This window comes from Wolffia australiana, chromosome 13, assembly GCF_029677425.1.
Source record: "Wolffia australiana isolate 7733 chromosome 13, ASM2967742v1".
In the NCBI taxonomy this organism is placed as follows: domain Eukaryota; kingdom Viridiplantae; phylum Streptophyta; class Magnoliopsida; order Alismatales; family Araceae; genus Wolffia; species Wolffia australiana.
In genome coordinates, this window is record NC_135847.1 from 6,850,250 (window position 1) to 6,873,775 (window position 23,526).

The 23,526-nt window shown below is 41.5% G+C and overlaps 2 protein-coding genes across 12 annotated transcripts; both read right to left on the reverse strand.

Moving 5' to 3' along the window:
- Positions 1–10,072: 10,072 nt before the first annotated feature.
- On the reverse strand, positions 10,073–15,889 carry LOC144710820 (protein-L-isoaspartate O-methyltransferase-like). Of its 2 annotated transcripts, none has more exons than XM_078584617.1 (4): positions 15,470–15,889; positions 12,853–13,123; positions 11,542–11,706; positions 10,073–10,517 (listed from the first exon to the last, which is right to left on the reverse strand). In XM_078584617.1, the coding sequence occupies exons 1-4, from the start codon at positions 15,707–15,709 to the stop codon at positions 10,267–10,269; spliced, it is 927 nt and encodes a 308-aa protein (XP_078440743.1). In that variant the 5' UTR covers positions 15,710–15,889; the 3' UTR covers positions 10,073–10,266. The 2 variants fall into 2 exon arrangements, with proteins under 2 accessions (XP_078440743.1, XP_078440744.1); XM_078584618.1 differs by lacking the exon at positions 15,470–15,889 and adding an exon at positions 14,710–14,786.
- Positions 15,890–17,266: 1,377 nt separating this feature from the next.
- On the reverse strand, positions 17,267–22,163 carry LOC144710821 (centromere protein X). 10 transcript variants are annotated; one of them, XR_013583427.1, is made up of 8 exons: positions 22,043–22,163; positions 21,839–21,870; positions 20,549–20,637; positions 20,377–20,460; positions 19,922–19,961; positions 19,284–19,463; positions 18,069–18,153; positions 17,267–17,973 (listed from the first exon to the last, which is right to left on the reverse strand). XR_013583427.1 is itself a non-coding variant. In XM_078584625.1 (8 exons), the coding sequence occupies exons 3-7, from the start codon at positions 20,570–20,572 to the stop codon at positions 19,285–19,287; spliced, it is 306 nt and encodes a 101-aa protein (XP_078440751.1). In that variant the 5' UTR covers positions 20,573–20,637; positions 21,839–21,870; positions 22,043–22,163; the 3' UTR covers positions 17,267–18,153; position 19,284. The 10 variants fall into 10 exon arrangements, 9 of the variants coding, with proteins under 9 accessions (XP_078440751.1, XP_078440753.1, XP_078440746.1 ...); XM_078584625.1 differs by adding an exon at positions 19,464–19,517 and having other exon boundaries at positions 17,267–18,153; positions 19,284–19,388; XM_078584626.1 differs by lacking the exons at positions 17,267–17,973; positions 18,069–18,153 and adding exons at positions 18,161–19,177; positions 19,464–19,517 and having other exon boundaries at positions 19,284–19,388.
- Positions 22,164–23,526: the final 1,363 nt, after the last annotated feature.

Genomic DNA, 23,526 nt, shown 5'->3' on the forward strand with positions numbered 1-23,526 from the left:
GACTTTGACGCTACGCTGAATCTGCTGCCATTGGTTGTCGTGATCCACACGGCGGTGATCGCGATGGGGAACCACATCCTCAGGTGGAAAAGGATCGTTCCTGTCTGGATGATTCCCGTTCCATCCATGATATCTATCATCGGGCGGATAAGGATCATTCCGAGGGGGATGATTCCTATCGCGCTCCGGGATCCTCTCCTCCGGTGGACGGTAGTCGTCCCGTAGTGGGCGATTTGCATCATTCACCGGGGCTCTATCCACAGGTGGATAGGGATCGTTCCGTGGAGGACGATTCCGATCCTAACCTGGGATCCTAGGTTCGGGCGGAGAGTAATCGTCGCGACGATTTCTATCATGAACCGGAGTACGAATATCCAGAGGAATCGGATCGTCTCGCTCGAGACGATTCTGATTTCGGCTTCCGGATCTATCTTTGGGTCGTATAGGATCATCAATGTCGCGATGATTCCTATCACGATCTCGAGATCTAGGATCTGGGGGAAAGTGGTTCTCGCGATCACGGCGATGTCGATCCAAACCTCTATTTTCGAGTTGATAAGTCCGTTCGCTCACCGCATCGATCGAACTAGTTAGACGATTGTCCATATTGGTAATTCGTGTATTGACATCACGAAAACCGTTCTTGACAACATCTAATACACGATCGATGTCTCCTCGAGAAGAGGTCGGTGGTACGGATGACGACAACTCGTGGATAGGGACAGACACCTCACGACCGTCTTGGGGTTGGTCTGTCATCGGAGCGGCGACTCGTTTGCCGGAACGCAAATGCATGCAAGGAACTGATAGATGATGATGAATGTAGACGTCTACGATGGCGGAAACGACTAGGCTAACAGGTTAGGCTCTGATACCAATTTGACGTAGGACGACTACGGGGTAGGCGAGGAAGGGCGGGACGACAAGACTAGGGGTAGGATAGGCGTGAGGGATAAAACAATCCACAGAAATTCACGGTCGGATCCGGACTTTAAAACCGATCAAAATCTGGTGGTGCAGCTCCGACCCTTATCGAGGGTGGGAGTACTGTCTTCCCCCACCGCGACGATGCCTAAGCACCGAAATCAATACGTCGAATTCGCATCGCGAGGAAATCTTGAGAGGTAGGTTGAAGAAGCAGAGAATCGAAGCCAATTCAGATTCCGACGGCGGTGGAAACTTCTCGAGAAAACACTGGACGGAGAACACGTCAACACCAAAGAGTTCAGGCGTACCTCAGCACCGCAGTGCGTGAAGAGGTTGCGGGCAATTCTAAACGTGACGAGGCTGGGTGAATCCGGGCGTTCAGCAGCCCACAAGATGAGGACGAGGCTCGCAGAGCGCCGGCGCGCGCGCGGAGTGCGCGGAGCACGGTGGAGCGCACCTGAGCGCGCGCAGCGCGCGCGGCTTGAAGCGCTGACGACGTCCGGACAGGGGCAGCCGGAGTGCGGTCTCGGGCGGCCCTGGCGAAGGCTGTCAGGGCAGGCGAGGGCGGCGCGTGGACAATGCGCGAGCGGCGCGCAGACGGCGCGCAGGCAACGCGCGGGCGGCGCGGCGCGCGGCGGCGCAGGCGGCACGGCGGCGCGAAGCGCGATGGCGGCACGGGCGGCGCGCGGCGCGCAGGCGGCGCGCAGGCGGCGTGCGGGCAGCGCGGGGCGGCACCAGGTAGCGGGTGGCGCGCAGGCAGTCTGGGTGGCCCCCTTGGAGAGAAAGAGATAGAGAAGAGAAAGAGAGAGGAGAGGGGAGGCCGACGTCGCAAGGCCGCGGCAGTGGCGGCAGTGGCACCAGCGGCGGCGGCGACGGCGACTAGGGTTTGGAAGGTGGAAGATAGGGGAGGCTGGGCAATCCTCCAAGAAGAGTTAAACAAAAACTCGATTCTTGAATTATGATTGCCTAATGTTTCTTGAAAACAATGGCCTATATATAGGCCTTGGAGGAAAGAGAAAATGACGAGAAAATAAAGACGAGAAAATAAAGACGTGCGCCGTGTCACGCCAAAGGGCAGTTGTGGATCTGCCTCTGGCATCGTGTCATGACGCGCGTAGGGATGTGCGTGGGTGGAGACGTGCTTGTCGACGGTTGTGGCATGTTGACTTCGGTTGACTCCGGTTGACCGTGGTCCATAGCGGGTGTGTTGACTCCGGTTGACCGTGGTGACGCGTTCGATGCTAAAGTGTTGGCGTCCTCGCCATCAGCTTGTTTATGCCATATATAGCCAGAATTTATGCCTCCTAAGTTTTTTACCTGTATTTGGTTAGATTTCTAAGTGTATGGTCTTAAAAGCCCAAAACATCTAAAAAAAGCAGAAGCCCATGTGTATACACGTTTATCCATATCTTTCTTGCTATGCCTAATAAATCTAGTCACGCAATTTGACAAAGACAGTGAGGCTTGACATTTAATACTTTTCCAAAAGGTATTCCTCCAAATTTTTTATCTGAGATGGTATTGGTCAGGGTTCACAGTTTGTAGCCCTAAAGAAACCCAAAGCATATACAATTTTCTCCATCTGATTCTTGTCGTGACTGTTGTTAGATTAAAAAATTTTTACAAAGAAGGAAATCTTTATGCAAAAAAGAAAAAAGGAAACTGATGTAGAGCAGACACATCAGGTAGTGCTTAACCTGGAGAGATCATAACCTTTTTGAATGCCCCTGATTGGAGGTTATTGATAACATTTCAATTAAAAATTAGAAATCTTCTTGATTCAAACTGTGCCCGTCTTAAAAGAATAGAGTGCAATGATAGAGGGAAAGATAAAGATAGGTTCATATAAGTTGCTTTCTAATATATGTCGGCGTTGTACTAATAAGAGAGCCAAATAAGTCGGGAGATCCTATAAATAACTGAATCAGATAAGAGGCGGGGAAGAGACATCTTTCAAGATTCTGTTATACAAAGGGCAGCTTCAGCTAAGGTCTGGGAATGGGAGTCTTTGGAGGCCGGAAAGGGGGACAGGATCTTCGTTCCTCTTTCAATCTTCATCTTAATTCTCTACTTCTTGTTCTATTTTTGTTCTAAATCCAAGACTATCTTCTGCTCTATTTCATTGGAGTATCTCTTGGGAAGTCTATGTGGATACATGTTGGTATTAGGCTCCCAAGGTTGAGAGGACTAGAACAGATATCAAATGATGAAGGATTGTCAACGACAAGTCATTGCTCTTAAGAAAAACCAGATCAACCCGTAGATCAAAACAGAGAGAATTACAACTGAGGGAAATAGGTTTTGATGGTCCCTGGGCAGTCCAGGCTTTTACCAAAGACCTATACCTTACCTAAACTTCGGTCCAGTCCCAGTATGTTCTTATCCAGTCCCTGTCTGCTCTGGACTGGTCCCGGTCTGGTAAGGTTGACAAGTCAATGTCAAAATCAAAGTAGAAAATTTATGTTCATAGTAATGTTAAATATCCTCTACATTAAGTTGGAGCCCACAAAAGTCAAATATATGGCATCTACATTGAGCTCAATAGGAACTTCTCCATCAAGTTGGATTTCATATTTCTAGAATTTTATGAAAAATCTTGAAACGCTATCAAGTAATATACTTCCAATTTCGGTCCTCCCTCAAATGGAGGACCTATGGTCCCAGTTTGGTCTGGTCAAACCGGTCTGAATACTTGCAAGTTAGCTTACAAAATTGATGCATATTACATAAATATATGTTCTCTAATGTCCATATTTGCATGAAATCATAATTATATGGACATAAATAGCTTGCACTATGTTCTTATGATTTGTTTGTATTTTTTAACTATTTTTACATGACATCCTGACCTTAGTGTATTGAAAGATTAATTTTTGTAGGGCATAAAATACTTGGCTAATAGCTGTTAAGGCATTTGCTAATTCTTCTAGAATTTTCCCATATTTTTATTATAATTTTCTGACCAGTATTCAGCAAAGAAATATTTTTTTGAGTTAATAGAATACATCTCTTGATTTTATTTGGCATTTAATAATACATTTTAGGGATTTTACTACACCCGCCACGTAGAATAACAGCTCGCCCAATGTTGGGCGAATGATTGGAGCAGCCAATCATTCATCATCAGATAAATATGGTATTGTGATTTGCGATGCCATAATTATCCAAACAATTTTTTTTGAGAATACGTGGTGCGGGTGGCTTGATGAGAATTTTCTGTCTTTTCTGCAATAAATGCACGTGAGAATTCGTAATGAGCACGCATTAAATAACTAAAATCAAGGCAGCACGGACGCAGATCGGGCAACGTGGCACCACCCTCAGTCACTTAAAAGGTATATTCTCTCTGTCTCATTAAGGGGCATTGATTGTGTTGTTTATAGTGTGCACAAACGTGGCGGCACGTGATCTGATGGTGGAGATAACAAGAAAAAAGTACCTAGCAAATCAAACGGTGCCATTCTCACCTGGGTGGGGCCGGCGTGGAGGAGAGTTAAAAATGAATCTGAAGGCTGAGATTAAGTGAGATTAAATTGACAATATCATGTGATCCAACCGTCCGATTGTAGCCTAAATTTTGAGGGTAGGTTTGTCTTTTCAATATCAAGATCCCAGCGGTTAGACTATTAAATAGAGGCCAGGAGAAATGGGAAAATCACCGAGGAAGCCCTCCCAACTAGTTTTGACCAGCAAGGACATAGGAGCTTCTTTTGAAGTCGACATTTCTTGATTCGGGGATTGAAATTGAAAGTTTCTTCTTCACGTTTTGAAAATATTCTTGAACGTTTTCAAAATGCCAAGGCATGGGCAATGTGCATGCCCTGGGAGGTTATTTAAATTGTGATTAACATTGCATTTTGTTATAAGTCGATATCTGAGTGTATATCTTCATTTCTAAACTGTTTCGCATCTCATCTGATAGCTTAGACCCATAGATCAAACTCAAATTTCACCTACAACTCTCTTTCCCCAACTTTCCTCCACCTTCTCTCTTTCGGTTATATCACCTATTTTCTCTCTCTAGATTTGGAAATCGATTGTGGCACAATTTAATTCCTTATCTATTCTTCCTAAATCTAAAGTTTCAATCGAAAATCCGTCCATCTTGAAGTCCAATTTTGAATCCGATTGTTTTCCTTAATAACTCAATTAAAAACATAAAAACTCTTTGATATATGGGTCAGAAAATTAATCTCTCCAGTACTCTGACCGAAAACTTAAATACCAATAGAAAGAATCTAAATATCTTTCAGTAGTTATAAAACCAAATTAATCATAAAAGGGCTCACTAAGTACATAGTTCATTCTCAAAATTAATTCAAACAAAAAAATATAATGAAAATTCCTTGAGAAAGTGCCTCCGTGTGGGTCGACCCCTTTGACATCCTATTCTTTCTAATTTTGATTAAGGGAAACATTATAAAATTATTGCATACACCTAATCCTAATGACACTATTACTCAAATTTGACTAACCAATTTTAGGCTTATCACGGTCTTCGGTCCTAAATGTCGAACCATAGACAGAGATATGGTTTGGGTGACCTACAACTTGGGTTCTGCCCAGATGGGGCACAGAAGAGGGTTTAAGTAGCTTCATTAGTGGACTGGGCTGCCTGGTGGATCCACTTGCATGCCTTTCTTTCTTCCGTTCATAGATTCTATGCCAGCTCTAGGAAAGGCCCTTTCCTGCGACCAATGCAATTTTGGTGTGATGTGCAGTCTGGTCTGAGTTTCAAACTACATATCTGGCAGTCACCAGAAATTTTACTACACACCACAGAGAGACGTGCAGTGAGAATGTGAGGTCCTATCCATCTTTTTTAAAAAGTATACAATTCGATCTCTTCCTTTGAAATGTCAATCTCTCCTTTGAACTCACACTTCTCTCCCTCTCTCTCTCTCAATCATTCTTGTCTTGCTCACTCTCTCCCTACTTCCTCTCCCTCTCTCTGGCAATCATTTTTTGTCTTTTTTGCATGATGTCTCGCTCTCTTCTATTTAATTCACTTTCTCCTCTCCCACTCTTTCTATCAGTCATTCTTCATTCACTCACTTTTCTCCTCCTTGCTCTCTAGATTGATTATTTTTATCTTTCTCTCTTGCTCTTCTCTGCCTGACTCTCTATCTCATTTGCTCTTCTCCCCCTGGCTCTCTCTCTATCTTTCTCTCTTTGTCTCTCTCTCCCTCTCCTCTGTTTTCATCCAATAGCTTTCTCCTCTCTTGCTTATCTTTATCTCTCTTCTCCCTCTAGCTTTCTCCCTGTCTCTCACTTATCTCTCTCTTCTTGCTATAGCTTTCTACCTCTCTATTATCCTTATTGTTTTCTCCCTCTCCCTCTATATCTTCTCCCAAAAAGCTTTTTTTCCCGCTCGCATTCCTCTCTCTCGCCTCCCTATATTTGTATCCCTCTCTTCACTCCTGTCTCTGGTACTCTCTCTCTTCTCCCTAAAGCTTTCTCCCTCTCTTCACTCCTCTCTCTCTCGTGCTCCCTCTCTCTCACTTCTCTCTAAAGCTTTCTCCCTCTCTTCACTCCTCTCTCTCTCTCTTGCTCCTCTATCCCTCTGTTCTCCCAATAGCTTTCTCCCTCTCCCTCACTTCTCTGCCTCTCTCGTCTTCCTAAAGTTTTCTCCCTCTCACTTATCCATATAGTTTTCTTCCTCTCCCTCTCTCTCTTCTCCCAATAATCTTTTTTCCCACTCTCACTCCTCTCTCTCTCTTGTGCTCTCTCTCTCTCTTCTCCCAAAAGCTTTCTCCTTCTCTCTTGCTCCTCTCTCCATTTCTTCTCCCAATAGCTTTCTTTCCCTCTCTCAATATTCTCTCTCTATCTCCCTCTCCATCTCTATCTCTCTCTATATCTGTCTTGCTCTATTTCTCTCTTCTTCTCTCAATAGCTTTCATTACATCTCTCTCTTTATTGCTCTTTACTCTATTGCTCCTCTCTCTCTGTCTCTTTGTTTTTTTGTCTCTCTGTCTCTCTAACTCTCTGACTCTGTAACTCTATGACTCTATGACTCTCTATCTCTCTATCTTTATGTCTCGTTGACTCTATGTGTCTCTGTCTCTCTATCTCTAGGTCTCTCTGCCTTTATGTCTCTCTGACTCTATGTCTCTATGTCTCTATGTCTCTATGTCTCTCTATCTCTATGTCTATCTGTCTTTATTTATCAGTGACTCTATGTCTCGCTGTCTCCCTATCTCTCTATCTCTCTGCCTCTATGTTCCTCTATCTCTCTCTCCCTCACTCTCTATGTATCTATATCTTCTCCCAATAGCTTTATATTCATCGTGTAGTCTCATTCATCTATTTCTATTTCTATGGCTCTTCTCTATCGACCCTCTTTTTATCATCTCTTGCTCGTGTTGGGTTCTAGGGCCTAGATCTAGATGAAGACGCAGAAAAATTCACAGAAGACATGAAACGAATAACCTTCTCACAAATTGCATCCGTGCTTCATTTAATCTTGATGTGAGTTGTGTGAAGTTGTTCATGTGTGCAACCTCTAGATGTGTCCACGCAATCCTCGGCACCTCAAATTTCCTCATGCTCCTTGGTGAGCTCTGTCCAACCTCCGTCGCCATTGTTAGGATGTAATGATCACATTGGAATTGGAGAGAAGGGAATTTTGTCTAAGGAGAAGGGAGAAGAAGAGGAAGGTCCCCAAACAAGCCTGACATGGGTGAATTTCATTTATGGCATTCCCCTATTTATACTAAGTGGGTATTTTTCATAAAAATTTCCAAAAACTTAAGTCTATATTTAGATGTCCAAAATACCATTTCTTCATGACCCTCTAGGCTTGTGTATCAGTCTAGTTAACGACTCCAGTTGTCTAATAACTTTTGTTGGCCTTCCAAATTAATTAATTATGTCATCATTTTGATAAATTAATATCTTATCAATTTAACCCAATCAATAAGTTGAGTATCCAACCTGTGGGGTGGCAAGCTATACCTCATACTCTAGAAGATACAAAGGAGTGTGTATCGAGTCACTTAAGGAGCATATTCGTCATCAGTTACCATGAATATATAGTCATCCATCAACTTGACGTTCCTAGGATAACTTAGCGTATGGTCAACTATTAAATCCTATTGGGTCATCTGAGTCAGTACTGATGTATTCGAAATTATCGTAGAACTATTCTCTGATATTTTACTACCTTGGCTAAGGACTTCATCGCATCATTTTCATATAGTTTTCTTCTCTTATATGTGAGGGTAGACGATCCTATCTGAACCACTCAATCATATTTGTGAAATTCTTTATGCATTGAATCTAAGGCTATTTAGAATCTATGATCAAATGTCTTTGATGTTTCACATCCAAGGACCACTTACACAACCGTGATGTCAATTAACCTGATGGATATTTTATTATAAAATCACTTAGGGATTAATACAGATCCAATCGGTGAAATATTTTTGTTAAACAACACCCATTATCTATACTTATTGTAACCATTGTAATGGATCTGGGACTAGCCCTACTCATAATATGAGTGATGCTAGATAGTGATTTTCTATCCGAATACTTTGATAACCTTCTCGAGTATCCTCTAAATAATAACAATAAGAACACATGCTTAAAGACTTTTGATCTCTGTATTATTATCTCATCATAATGCAACATATGTGATTATATATTCATGAACAAATTATAAGTATCACATGTGCACTACAGTTAATATGTTTTAATAATGAACATGGAACAAGATATTAAATGTGAGATTGGTTTGCCGACCACATATTTTTTACATCAACTTATCCATCTCTCTCTATCTCAACTCTCTTTAATGGCGCACACCATCAAGAATCATCGACGACGTCGTCCGCGCCGCCCGCCACTACTGTCAACAGCCCAGTGAAACTGCTCGATTATCATAGTTTGATTTCATCATTTTTCTTTTAGTCATATTTTGTGTTTTCTTCATACTCGTCCAGTTTTCGTCGCACCGTGACGCGTCCCTTGCCTGCACTTTCATCGCCATGGGAAGGGGCCTCTAGTCCTTTCCCCTTTTTCTTTTAATTTTTAATTTTCCCCTTCTATGTGTAATGGGGGCCTGTTCTATAATGGCCCCTAATGGACCTAATTTCATTCCCCCTATTGACCCACTTAAGGCGGCCCATTTGACCTCTTCCCCCTTTACAAGGGAAGAGGGGGGTGCCCTAGTTCTTCAGACCAGTAAGAACAAAGAGAAGAATAGGCGTCGTTTCGTTCTGGTCTCCCTTCCTCGCTCAAGAGAAGATCATAGAGGAAGGAAGAAGAGAGTGTAGAGGAGAAGACAGGGAGGGAATTGGGCAGGCGAGGAGGACCCATATCTTCCTTTCCTGGTAGATCCGAAGCCGCCGTCGCCTTTTTTCTGAGCGGACGACCAATTTGATTGAATCCCCCCCCTTCCACCCAGGAAAAATCGACGATATCTTCTGGTCCGGAAAATATGTTTGCCGTGGACTGAAATTTCAGCCTCCCTGCATATCTGGCGACGTGAAATCACCCCCCCCCCCTAGATGATCGGGTAGATTCCTCCTCGAGCCAACCTATGGGATTCTTGATCATTGTCGTGCGCCCAGGTGCAGAATCCGCCGCCAATCTTGGAGCTCGATGCCTCCCTCGAGTCAAAAACTACACGTACGACATGTAGGGTACTCACTGAGTGCATCGTAGTCACATCGACCCGTTAGTGTTTATCCGTCTCACAACAACACCATCGATGTTCAATACCACCATCTATTATCGATACCAAGCCATCATACTCGGTATTGACCAGACGATGTCCCTGACGACGTCTGACATCACTCTCTCTCTCTCTCTATTGCTCCTCTCTTTTTCTCTCTTCTCACTCTCACTCTTCACTCCCTCTCTCTATGCCACTCTCTCTCCTCTCTCCCCTCATTTTTTTGTTGCATTTCTATATGTATATCTCACACTCTTTTTTCTCTCTCAATCATTTGTGCACATTTGTCCAATGTGCCATGCAAAATTTTGCATCGCACAAGGGTTTTGGTGCGACCAAAAAATTCACCCAAGTCATGCCCTCCCTATCTAGATCATCAATTATCACTTTATTTTACTAAGACAATGAGGCCTCTAATTTTTTACTTGGCCAAAAGTTGTACCTCCCAAGTCCTCACAATCTCTGATATCACATGGCAAAAAAACACTCAAAAGAAACCCCAAGTATGTACAAGTGTGTCCATCTTATTCTTGCTACGGCTGCAGCTGGATGAAACTTTATATACAAAGGACGCAAGCTTTATGAACAAGAGAAAACAAGGAAGAGATCATACACAGCTAGCAGCCGTACTAGTAGTAGCGGCAGTACTTAAACCGAAGCCATCAAAAGCCTTCCAACTGCTCCTCTTTGGATGTCAAAGGCACATAGCGAACTGAGGTCTCGTCGCGGGTACTGATGGAGCCATCCATGTTTTTGTTCACCACCTTCAACTCCTGAAAGATATTGCCAACAGGAATTACCATTCTGCCCCCAGGCTTCAGCTGCTGGATCAGCGGCTCAGGCAGGAGCCCAGCTGCAGCACCGACGTGGATCGCATCATAAGGCCCCTCATCCGGCCATCCAAGGCGCCCATCTGCCAAAGAAATTTCGAATCCTTAGAAACTTTTCAGGACCCCTTACTACCTACTTACCTACTTCCCTTTACTGTATGCAAAACAGACCGAATCTCAGCTATTTTACAGAAACAAGTGAAAGTTATGGTCCTTCTACAATGAAAAGTTTCAAAGCCCTTTCCTGCTATACACCAAAGAGATATCTACCAGACCGAATTCCATTAATGCACAGCATTCCAATGGCATAAGGTTTGATTCTTTCTATGCAGAAAACTTTCAAAGCTCATTTTACTACTACGCGCTTAATAGCTCTATGGGACCCAATCCAATATACTCGTGCAAGTTTGCACGACTACATGAAGTTTTTTTAAAGAAAGAAATAAATGAAGTTTTTACTGGGCCATGTTATCGAAGCAAACTTAAAATTTGTGCACCCGTGGTGGTATGAAGTGCTTCAAGTTAGCGTTCACCATCCATGGCTGGCATCGTCGTCATCATCCCTAAATCATGATCCTCATTGAGATCATAACCCTTACAAACCCATCATCATCATTGTTGCGCACAAGTGATCCAGCTGTAAGAATGATGATGTTTTAGAAAAGTGGTAAGGATGATGACAAAGGTCATCTTTTACAAACGTTCTCAGACTGTTTGATGAGGATGATGATGATGATTCATTGTCATCTTGTCATATTGACCAAAGACTAGAAGCTTTGAATCAGAAGATGGAAGAGATTCGGGCCTCCGTCGTTATCATCCTCCACATCCTGGTCGCAGACTAGTGACAAGTAACTATGGTGACTGCATCACTGTCCTCTCATCATCATCACGGATGGCAAACACAACTTAGATAACGAAGACTCTAAGTTGCACATCAGTAATTGCGCATCTTCTTTGCAGGGAAATTTTTCGCAGGGAAACTTAGATAACAATGAACTATACTTCAAATATATTTTTCTCTCACACTTGACTGGAGAACAAACGAAAGTTATATCACCAAATTAAGTGTCGATGGCAAATGAGGAATTCAGGGCAGGAATATACCAGCAGCATGTAAGGAAAGGCAGCCTGATTTCATGAGATCTGCAGCGGCACTTCTTTTGACATTCTCGATCGAAGAAGTCACAAGTTTGGGGATGTGCTCAACGCCCACAGAACGGCCTTGTGGTCCAACCATGAGTGCAAAACATGCGGTCAAGTAGCCAGTTCCTGCACATTTTTGCCCCAAATGGCATGAAGGATGATTCAATCGGTTTCTGAGGAATGGAGATTCTTATATGATCGAAATTATTCTCCCTAGCAATATAACTTGGATAAAATTGCAAGAGAAATCTGCATTGACAAGGGACGGATTGGCAAGTGGGCCGTCTTAAAATTTTGTAAAATGGATATAATCATTAGCGGAGTTCAAGATTCTTGATCTATCAGATAATTACAATAAATGAAAGTGCATTGATAAAATAAACCAAAAAAGTGCACATTTATAAAGAACGTAGTATAGATATGTTCTCCAACACAAAAAATCTGGCCCACAATAAAAAACCAGCAACTTTTTCAAATTTTCTCACCGTAGATAACAATGGAAGATAAAGTTTGCCAGTTATTAATCGGGAGATTGAATCGAAAGTTAGATTAAGCAATATATCTAACAGAATTTCCTATTCTGCTTTTGATAAATAGAAGCAAACTTGTATGCAGAAAAGAGAAATCACGACTTGGACAAGAGAATTCAAGCATATAAGCAGGCTAGAGAGGATATAACTTGCACTTTAAGTTTATCTATATTGGGAGGAATTGACGGAAGATGATGAATTTTTTCCACAAAATCACCAGAGTCATCATCATTGTCACAAGGGCCTGTGGCAATGATGATTTCATCCTCGTTATCCTGTTTAAGAACAATTGACAGAGAAGATGATTGCTTCATCTTTCCCGTCATTATCCTGACATGGACCAATGACAAGGATAATGGAGGAGCAGATTTGTAATTCCATCATCATCATCCTCTCCATTGTCCATGTCTCGATTGACAATAGCGTTGATGATCTTATTACCATCATCCCAATTGCAGAGAAGTAACAATGAGCTTGACGATTCATCCTTCTCCACTCTTCATCGTCCTCGTCGTCCACGACGTTGTTCCCTGATAGGGTGCCGATGATGACGAAGATTTCATCATCTTCATCACGGACGACTGGCGAGAATGACAAATAACCATAATAAGGGACAAGGGAACCCTGATCAGGTGAACGGTGTCTGTACAGGCTGATTGAATGTAAAATAATGAGCATGCCCAGGTTTATTACATAATCTCAGAGAAAAAACAAGACCATATTAAAAGAGCAGTCAATGAACCTGAACCGATATCCAGAGCTCTCATTCCAGGCTGCAAATGGTGTTTTAGCAGCTCCAGACACATGGCATGCATGTGAGGCGCCGATATGGTGGCATTATACCCAATGGGCATCGGAGTATCGATGTAGGCAGCAGTTCCATCTGGTACAAACAAACCTCTGTCAACAGTTTCCATAACCTCAGCAACCTCCGTCGACTTGATTATCCCATACTGTTGCAGATGTGCAATCAGCCCCTTGTTCTTCGAGATTGATCCTCTAGCCCTCAGTTGCTGATAAAATTCATATAAAAAATTCAGTCTCAAGGACAGCAAACAATACATGTTAGATACAAATTTACGAAACTTGAAGGAGAATTTGGAACACAGAGAAACATTTTTTGCCATATGTATTATCATTTTTTAAAAATTTAATACTAATTACTTAAGAATTAAGATAAGCAAATACAATAGATCAACCCATTAAGTCTCTGTCATATACAGTCGTGAAGCTTTCCACAATATACTCCTTGTTTTGTCAAGATTATACAAAATAAATTAAATAAATTTCAACCATGAAGTCTCCCTCACAGAAACAATTGAGAAGCATCCCACAATATATTCTTCGCTTCAATATATTTATAATGAGTTTATGTAAGTTCAAGGAATATTTATGTTTCATAGAAATAAATTTGACGCCATAAACTATTACAGGAAAAATTCGAAGCTTTCCACAACATCTTGTATTTTCTTTCAAATTTCCAAAAAATACCAAAGCATTGCATTGTCCAGTTCCATCACATTACCATTGTTCGTCTTAAAAACTTAATCCAGGCTTATAAATTTTGGAGTGCAGGGTTGAGATTGACATTAATGTGAACAAAAGGAAAATCAGACAGCCTGCACTTATCGCAACCTTGCACAACTTAAACTCAATTTTGTTGCCTCTGCGAACAAACTCCGAAAGAAAACTTTCTCCACAAATGCTAAAAACTTGAGATGGTACAAGAAATGAGAAGATAAAACGAATTGATAGAAAACTGAAAGCACGCCTCCGTGCTAAGTTTAAATGGAAAAGCCGAAAGAAATGAGAAGAAATAAAAAAAAGATATAATAAACCAAAATTGTTTTTGAAGAAAAAAAGAATAAACAAATAAATCAAAGAAAAAGAGACGAAGAAAAGATAGAAATATAAGTGGACAATGAGAGGGGGAGAGAGAAAGAGAGAGAGAAGGGCAGCAAGGGAGACAGAGGGGTATTGAAAGAAAAGGAGTTATATAGCGAGAATAGAGAAACAAAGAGAGAGAGAGAGGATAGAGAAACAAAGAGAAAGAGAGAGAATAAGAAAGGGAGTAAATAAAGAAGATAGAGAAACAAAGAGAAGAGAGAGTGGATAAAAAAGAAAGTAAAGAATATAGAGAGGATACAGAAACAAAGAAGAGAGAGAGGAGCATAGAAAAAAAAGGGACGAATATAGCGCGTTTAGGATATGAAAACAAAGAAGAGAGAGAGAGGAAAAGAAAGAAAAAAAGGAATAAAATGAGGATAAAGAAACAAAGGAGAGAGAGAGAGACAGAGGAAAAGAAAGAAAGGGTTGAATTTAGCGAGGATAGAGAATCAAAGGAGAGACAGAGAAATATGTAAAGGAAGGAAAAATATAGCGATGGTAATGAAAAAATTTGCAGGGGGAGAGAGAGGTAACGAAAAAAACTGAGAGACAGAGAGAGAAAGAGAGAGATAAAACGGAAGAGACCCACCTCCGTCTTCCTTTAGAGAGAGAAGAAAAGAAAGGACAAATATACCGATGATAGAGAAACAAACACAACGATCATAGAGAGAGAGAGAGAGAAAAAAAAAAAAGAGAAACGGAAAAGACCCACCTCCATCTTCCTGAAAGGATTAAGAGAGACAGAGAGAGAAGTAACGAAAGGACAAATATAACGAAGATAGAGAAACAAACACGGCGATCATAGTGAGAGAGAAAGAGATAAAAGGGAAGAGACCCACCTCCATCTTCCTGAAAAGACTAAGAGAGACAGAGAGAGAAGTAAAGAAAGGACAAATACCCCGATGATAGAGAAACAAACACAACGATCATAAAGAGATAGAAAGCGATAAAAGGGAAGAGACCCACCTCCATCTTCCTGAAAAGACTAAGAGAGACAGAGAGAGAAGTAAAGAAAGGACAAATACACCGATGATAGAGAAACAAACACAACGATCATAGAGAGAGAAAAAAAAAGAGAAACGGACGAGACCCACCTCCATCTTCTTGAAAAGACTAAGAGTAACAGAGAGAGATGTAAAGAAAGTACAAATATACCGATGACAGAGAAACAAACACAACGATCATATAGAGAGAGAAAGAGATAAAACGGAAGAGACCCACCTCCATCTTCTGGAAAGGACTAAGAGTAACAGAGAGAGAAGTAAAGAAAGTACAAATATAACGATGACAGAGAACAAACACAACGATCATATAGAGAGAGAAAGAGAAAACGGAAGAGACCCACCTCCATCTTCTTGAAAAGACCAAGAATAACAGAGAGAGAAGTCAAGAAAGGACAAATATAACGAAGACAGAGAAACAAACACAACGATCATAGAGAGAGAAAAAGAGATAAAACGGAAGAGACCCACCTCCATCTTCCTGAAAGGACCAAGCTCAGGCCAGCGCCACTGACTGCACCCAACAACAACCCCACCACCGGAAGACAAAGAAGAAGAAGAAGAAGGAGGACAGCCCGGAGCAACGGCGCCAAAACCCAGCAAAGAGTTAGACGAGAAAGCGGCAGAAAACGAGATGCTGCCCGCAACCAGAAGAAGAACGCGTCTTCTCACGACACTCGGCGGCGCACACAAGCAGAGAGCACAAGACATCTCTCTCTCTCTCTCTAACTCTTAATCTCTATCTCTATCTCTATCTCTCTCTCTCTCTCTCTCTGTAGAAAAATCTATCAAGTGAGAACTCTCTATCTCTCTCTAGAACTCGTCTCGCTGTGATTGAAGATCGCTCGACAGGTGGAAGAACGACGACGAGCTTCGAACGTCTCCAAGAACGAACCGAACCTCTATTCAGATAAGTCTTGCACCCATCTTTGTGGGGCCCACCGCTTCCGGGTCGGTGGAGGATGACGAGATGTGACGGGACGATAATGGACGGACGGAAGACGATCATCTTCTGCTCATATGGGACGGATGGGAAGGGGCGACTGTGGACACAGGATGACGTTGATCTCTCGCCACCGCCCACGTTGAATACGGGTGACGTAGTGCCGTCGACGGGACGCGAAGATAATGGGCTGGACGGATGACGACTCTCCCCGCCCTCATAAACGATGGGTGAGGTGGCGCCGTGGACGGGACGGGAAGATAATGGGCTGGACAGATGACGACTCTCTCCCGCTATCATAAAAGATGGGTGAGGTGGCACCATGGACGGGACGGGATGACAGTGGACTGGGGTGACGTTTATCCCATGCCACGTCAAATACGGATGACGTGGTGCCGTTGATGGGACGGGACGATCATGGGCTGGACGGATGACGATTCTCTTCCGCTCTCATTGAAGAATGGTGAGGACGGGATGACAATGGACTGGGAGGATGACGTTTATCTCTTGCCAACGTCGAATACGGATGAAGTGGCGCCATGGACGGGACGGGACTATCAAGGCCTGGACGGATGACGACTCTCTCCCTCTTTCATAAAAGATGGGTGAGGTGGCGCCATGGATGGGACGGGACAACAGTAAACTGGGGGATGACGTTTATCTCTTGCAACCGTTGAATATGGATGACGTGGTGCCATGGATGGAACTGGACGATAGTGGACTGCATGGATGACACTTCTCTCACTCACATGAAAGATGGATGACGTGATGACATGGATGAGACGGAGGACGCTCATATCTCGCTCACATGGAAGATGGATGACGTGATGACATGGATGAGACGGATGACGCTCATATCTCGCTCCCATGGAAGACCGATGAAGTGGGTGGGGCAGGACAATAGTGGACTGGATGGATGACGTGGGTGGAAGATGATGATAGTGGACTGGATGGATGACGTGGTGACGTTGATGGGATGGGACGAGTGTGGATGTGAAGGATGACGCTTCTCTCCCTCACATGATGGATGACGTGGGTGGGACAGAACGATCATGGAAGGGATAGATGATGTTTATCACATGCTCACATGGAAGACAGATAACATTTGTGGGCCAGGAACGATGACGTGGGATGGGATGATAGGGGATGGATGACGTTTCTCTCTTGCTCACATGAAAGACATGGTGTGGGTGGTAAGGGGCCCTCTCTTGCTCACATGAAGATGAGGTGACCCAGAACAGTCAGTGGATCTTTAGGAACAACTTTAGGATGATTTAAATGTAAATTTGATAAGTTATTCGATTAAATAAAAATTATCAAATGGGTTTTATAAACATCACTAACTCGGCCCTCTCTCTTCATGTTCATCTCAGCAAACATGAAGAAAATGGTCAGATTTAACACAAATTACAAGTCTCAGAAGAATGAAAACACGCTTTATAGCCCTTTATTTCCTTCATTTCTATAAACATGACCGAGATCTAGAAAGGGGGAATTTCTCGCTCTCAAGATTGTGATGATCCGAAGACCAGCGTAGAATTAGTGATGCCTAGGGAGAGATCATATTGTATCTTTCCTTTCTGTAGTTGATTATGATTCTTGTACTTCTGACACAAACTGATGTCGTTCGTATCCGGAAACGAGAATAAGAGGCAGATCAGCAAGATGGATGTTGCTGAGGGAGGGTTTTGGCAGAGTGGACATCGCCGAAGAGGGGTTGCGCTAATGCAGAGTGGACATCCCTGCTAGTGTCACGACTCACGATGGGCAGGACATCGTCGAGGGAGCGAAAATAACCAAATGATCTTCTCTGCTCTCCAACGAGGAGGGCCACACCATTTAAGGGAAAGACAGGAAAGGGAGTAAAGGACGAAAATGCCTATAGTGGGTTTAATGACGAAGTGAAGCATGTCATCTTCTCTGAGCTCTTGCCATCTTCCTGAATACTCCCTTCTTGATTTTGATCCCACCTTTCTTGACCACTACTTATCTCTTTAATTACTGAACTTTCATTCATATTTCCTGTAAGATCCTGAATTATGGGGCATATTTAACAACAATGACAAAATAAGATGATGACTTGACAAAGATTAGGGGTTGTGAATCGAAATTTGGAGATGAACTTACCCCACAAATCTAGTAGTTGATCTTGGTCTCCCTTTTCTAGCTCCTTCCTTTATCTCTCCACTAGCGGTCGTGAATCAGATTGGACCTGTTATGATCAAAATTCTTGATTGATCAGACAGTACCAGGCGAGATCTGGGTGGTCAGATCTGATCGATTAGACCATCCTGATTATGATCAACCCATCAATCGAATCTGATCAAGAGGGCTAATTGCTCCAAGAACTTAAATTGCTCCAGTTGAGGGAACTTGCTGATACCAAGTTTGTATCAGGGAGAGGACGGAAAGGGAAGGGAGAAGATGCCGGGCTGGTCGTTGGCGCCAGGACAGAGAATGCCAGGTGGACTTAGGCGACATGAGGCAGACGGAGTAGACATCGCCTTGAAGGAGGTTTGATGGAGTAGATGTTGCTGGAGGGAAGATAATGGCAGGATGGACATTCCCGGGGACCCAGACACATTTCTTGATACTTCTTGGCTGCCCTCCTCAAGGGAGGCTGTCCTATTTAAAGGAATTATAGGGTTGGATGACGAAAGAGACCTCGATACAACGGGGGTCGTATCACAAGCTTTGGTGCAGCAGTGTTGTGCTGCAGTAACACTGACGGATCCTCCATCAAATCAAAATCTGCAGTGTATTGTGGTGGTGAAGTCAATGTCTGTGTGTGACCACGTGTGCATGTGGTTACGTGTGTGTGTGCACATCTGCGTGCCTGTGAGCACACATGCATGTGTGAGCATGTGTGTGCACGTGTGAGCTTGTGTGTGCATGTGTGCGCATACTCGGGTGGGCAGACACGTGTGTGCAGATCAGTTTGTGGGTGTCTGTGTATGTGTGTGCGTCACTTTGTGTGAGAAAGTTAAAGGGTGAGAGTTTGTTGTCATTATTTTTTTTTATTATTCCTATCTGTCCAACGGACCGATATTGATTGATAGTCCACTGATTAAGAATGCTCGATTGCAAACTGACCTATAATTTTAGAATAATCATACAACCCTAATTCAAGATCTGATCACCTGTTAATCAGATCGATTAGAGCAAGACTTTTTATCCGACACCAGGCATAACTCTCTACCTCTTGATCCTTCTCTCATGTCTCTTGTTACCAAATCCTGACAGATGTTTTAATAACCAATAAATAGTTTTTTTTAAAATATAATAACCAATGAATAGTATAATGATGATATGATAAAGAAATCGATGAAATGATGAATTTACCTCAAAAATCTAGCAATAGTTGGGGAAGCACTCTCTCGAAATGTGTTGGTTCGATTCTGGCAGAGCCTTCAGCTTCTGCGATCACTGCTGCCCTCTGAATGGCCTCTGTCACCAGAACATCCTCTTCAGTCGAATACATGGAAATAAAAGTCGACCAAATAAGAGTGGATGCTGGAGAACCTGTGATGAACAGACGGATGAGTTCACTGCTTACTTTCAGAGCATTTGGATTTGCTGCATAGACCCAAATAATCTCGTCCAATGAAAATTTGTGCATTGTAACAGCAACTGAACAAAGGCGAAAGATAGCGATACATATCCTGACTGTATCAAGGGATAATTTGTGTCTTCTCATCTGGCTAGGGTCCTCAAACAGGGATCTAAAATCTTATTGACAACTAATCAAGATAGATTTTGATATGATTCTTACTAGAGAGACTCAGGATTTAGATTTTGGTAGTTGAACAGAGACGGGAGTTTTGATCAACTGAAGAAATCTCAGCTCTTCATCCTCGTGAAAAATGAGGTTTGAAATTTCTCTTACAGCTACCAAAGGCCACTCTACAGTCATTTTATTCAATACTAAGTTCGTGGGCTAAATTTTGATTCAGCAGGGGTTTTATTTGAAGCAGGAGTACCTGTAAGTTGTCGGATTTTCTTTGATGTTCCAGCCACCAACTGTCAGAAACATGAAGGCTTTATTCAAATTCGTAATAAATAACATCACTAGAAATGGCAAGAAATAAATGTCCTTTTTGAAAGAAAAAATTAGATAAAAGATGTATAAGTCACTTCAAAAATTATTCACCAAGTCCATAGTGGAGGAATAAAATCCAAAAAATGATATCTACTAAACAAAGTCGTGCCAAATGATTATGGAATATTACTCGTTGTTGTTGAATTATAAAGTCGGAAATTAATTTGATGTTTAAACTCGCATCAGAAAATAGTTTATGTCCTCTAATCAGCATTCAGATCAACATATTTTGCGCACTGAATATCGCATACTTGGTGGCTTATGCTGCCGAGCGTTTTTAAACTAAAAGTTGGATATTATTTCAAATAAAAATCGTTGAGAGGTGATAAATTATACCTCATCATTATTGATCACTACTGTCTCAGTACTGCCAGCTGATTTCTTGCTCCAAACTAATTTGAAAATGGAGAGGATCAATTCCTGAAGCAAGGAATAGAATGAGAACCAAAAGCAGGATTACAAAGGTTAAAAGAAAGAAGAAAACGATGGAGAGAATGAAGAGACTAACAGGATCTAAAGAGAGCTCATCCATTTTAATACATAGACCAGGAGAGAGATCTCTTGCCAATGGATAGCTTTAAATTGTGGGGATTTATCCTGTCAGTTTAAGAGATTATGAGTCGAACATGGGCATGTAATCATGTCACTTATCCCACAAATAACATCACAAAAAAATGAGGCATTTCCAGAAAATTGGCAGAGCTATTCCACCTAATCCGTCAAATGGCAGGCAAAAAACAAATTTCATGATACACGGAGACAGTTAAGCAGTAGGGTTTCCATACAATGACAAATTCGACATCGTCATCATAATCCTTAATTTTTGTCATCGTCGCCGATAAATCATCATCCATTTTGTGGATTAGACAAAGGTTGAAGGTGATGATGCTGACAAGGACATGGTTCAATGCTCCATCTAATCTCAGATACAATGGATGATGATGACGATAATAACAACAGCTCTTTGAAACTGGAAGGTGATGACAATGGTGCTTCATCATCGACTGATGGATGATGACAGTGGCTATGAGAATGATGATGATAACGACTATTAGCCATCAACCAATGATCATGACAATGATAATGATAACAACATGATTCAATATTTCATATTAGTTTGGAAACAATGCATAACGATGCCCATTGTAAATGTCAGCTCTTTGAAACAGGAAGGCGATGGGAAAAATGACAATGATGATGATAATGACTATTAGTCATCAAACAATGAATGATCATGACAATGATAATGATAACAACATGATTCAATATTACATATTAGTCTGGAAACAATGCATAACGATGCCCATTGAAAATGCCAGCTCTTTGAAACAGGAAGGCGATGGGAAAAATGATTCATCAACAACCGATTGACGACGGTGACAATGTCGATGATGATTCATCATCAACCGATATTGTCATCATCCACAGTCACAGTCAACACTGATGCGAAACCCCAACTCAACACAGGTGAGAGACAAGGATTCCGACATGATCGGAGCATTAGCTGATTTGTATGACAGAGAAAAAGATAAACTTCGCCCATCCCTGAGTTCGAAAATAAGCCAAAAGCCCAAAATAAGGTTAAAGGTTGGCCGGTTGGATGAAAAAAGAACAGAAAACAATGAAAGAAGCAACCTTTAATCTAGGATAGATTAACAGGCTGAAGAAGAAGAAGAAGAAGAAGAAATGTTTGAAAATTTTACTCTTATCGAATTCAAATTTCAAAACTCACGGAAGCTAGTTGTAAGAACAATGTTTGGACATTGTAAAAGAACCAGAATATCCTTATAAGCAATACCTTTTAGAAATGTCTGATGAACTTCACATTTTCTGCAAGTGACAGAGATCAATCGAGAAACAAACCTTGATCAAGCATCATAATTGAAAGAACCCATATCGGCGAGCGTGAATATCGCCTCAACAGATGACAGAAATGGAGCTAACGCCCCGCGAAGTATAAAATAACAAAAGATAAAATAAATCAAAGAAGGCCCATTGCTACCTTAAGAAGATGCGAGGCAATAATTAGGCATGATGATGATGATGATGATGATGATGATGATGATGAAGATGGCCGGTCGTAGAACAAGAATGAATTCTGGCGGCCGAGAAAGGGAAATTTATCGGTTCTGCCCATGTTCATATTCATTTATTTTATTAAAAGGGTCAAACGCCTGAAACTTTCTCATTCAGGATAGGTGCATAATAATTAGAAATCTATTTTATGCACCATGTTTCAAAGTGGCTCTTTCTGTGATGATCATGAGTAGGAAAGATCTTGGTCAATTTTGGTAAAAACCTGGACTTAGACCTAAAGTTTAGTCAAGTCATATTCTAGTTAATGCCTGGTTTTGAACAAAAATTAAGATCTCCAAGTTACTAGTACAAGATGAACATACAGTTTTGCTTGTGGAACAAAATCTTGACATGAATTTCTGTACAAGGAATAATGCCTTGCAAGTATTAGGTCAATCTTAAAAACATAAATGTACCTCTCAATGGATCCCCATACACTTGGTTTTCATTTGAAAGTTAATTACATTTCTCAAGCTGGTTTTTATTAGAGGGGGAGGGAGAGGGAAAGAGTCTTAAGGGTAAATAGATAGATGAGGATAGAGTAAGAGAATGAAAGGAGATAGAGAAGGGAAGAGGATGTGGAGAAAAGAGATAATAAGTGCGGGTGAGAGAGTAAGAGGCAAACGGATCGAATTAGAAATGGATGAGATAGTTGAAACACAATAAAAACTAAAAGCTAAAATATTTATTATTGAAACTCAATATTTATTATTGAAATGGGTAGATGTAGATCAAATAAAAGGAAGGAGTGGGTTTACATATAAAGTATATCTCAACTTAAAATAGTGGAATAGTTTTGTGAACAAAAGACCCACTTGGAGGAGAACAAAAGGCCCACTTGTCGCGTTTCATGGAGGAAATTCCATCAAGCAAGATGCCCATGATAAATTGCAAATTATCATGTTTAATCGATGAATATTACATTATATTTATGTGTTTTAATGGCCATATTTTCGTGTTATCATACATAAATGGAGATAAATAACTTTCACCTTGATTTTATTATTGTTTTGAATTTTTAGTATTTTTTACATGGTATTTGACCTCTTTGCATTGAATAATTATTTTTTAAAGGCTTAAAATACTTGGCTAAAAGTTGGTAATGGCTTTCCTAATTTTTATGGAATTTTTCCATATTTTTTTACAATTTTCTGACTAATATTTAGCCAAGAAATGATTTTACGAACTTAAATAATACATATTTTATTTATTTGGCATTTTATAATATATTAATATTTATATCACGTGGCATCAACATCATTTGCCCAAAATTTGGGCGAATAAGTGGATGTATATTTTTTTAATACTAATAAGAGAGAGAGAGCATTATTTGCTCATTATGGCATCGCAATGCGCGATGCCATAATGAGCTAATGATTTTTTTTTAAGTAATGGCGCAGAGGGCAAGAA

Coding starts and splice junctions, on each gene's coding strand:
- LOC144710820 (XM_078584617.1), bottom strand. CDS start 15,709: ATGTCTTGTGCTCTCTGCTTGTGTGCGCCGCCGAGTGTCGTGAGAAGA. Junction 13,124..15,469: donor GTCCTTTCAGGAAGATGGAG/GTGGGTCTCTTC, acceptor GAATTTTATCAG/CAACTGAGGGCTAGAGGATC. Junction 10,518..11,541: donor CCTTTCCTTACATGCTGCTG/GTATATTCCTGC, acceptor TTTCTTTGGCAG/ATGGGCGCCTTGGATGGCCG.
- LOC144710821 (XM_078584620.1), bottom strand. CDS start 20,572: ATGGATGAGCTCTCTTTAGATCCT. Junction 20,461..20,548: donor ATGAGCTCTCTTTAGATCCT/GTTAGTCTCTTC, acceptor TCCTTGCTTCAG/GAATTGATCCTCTCCATTTT. Junction 19,464..19,921: donor GAAAATCCGACAACTTACAG/GTACTCCTGCTT, acceptor TGTTCATCACAG/GTTCTCCAGCATCCACTCTT.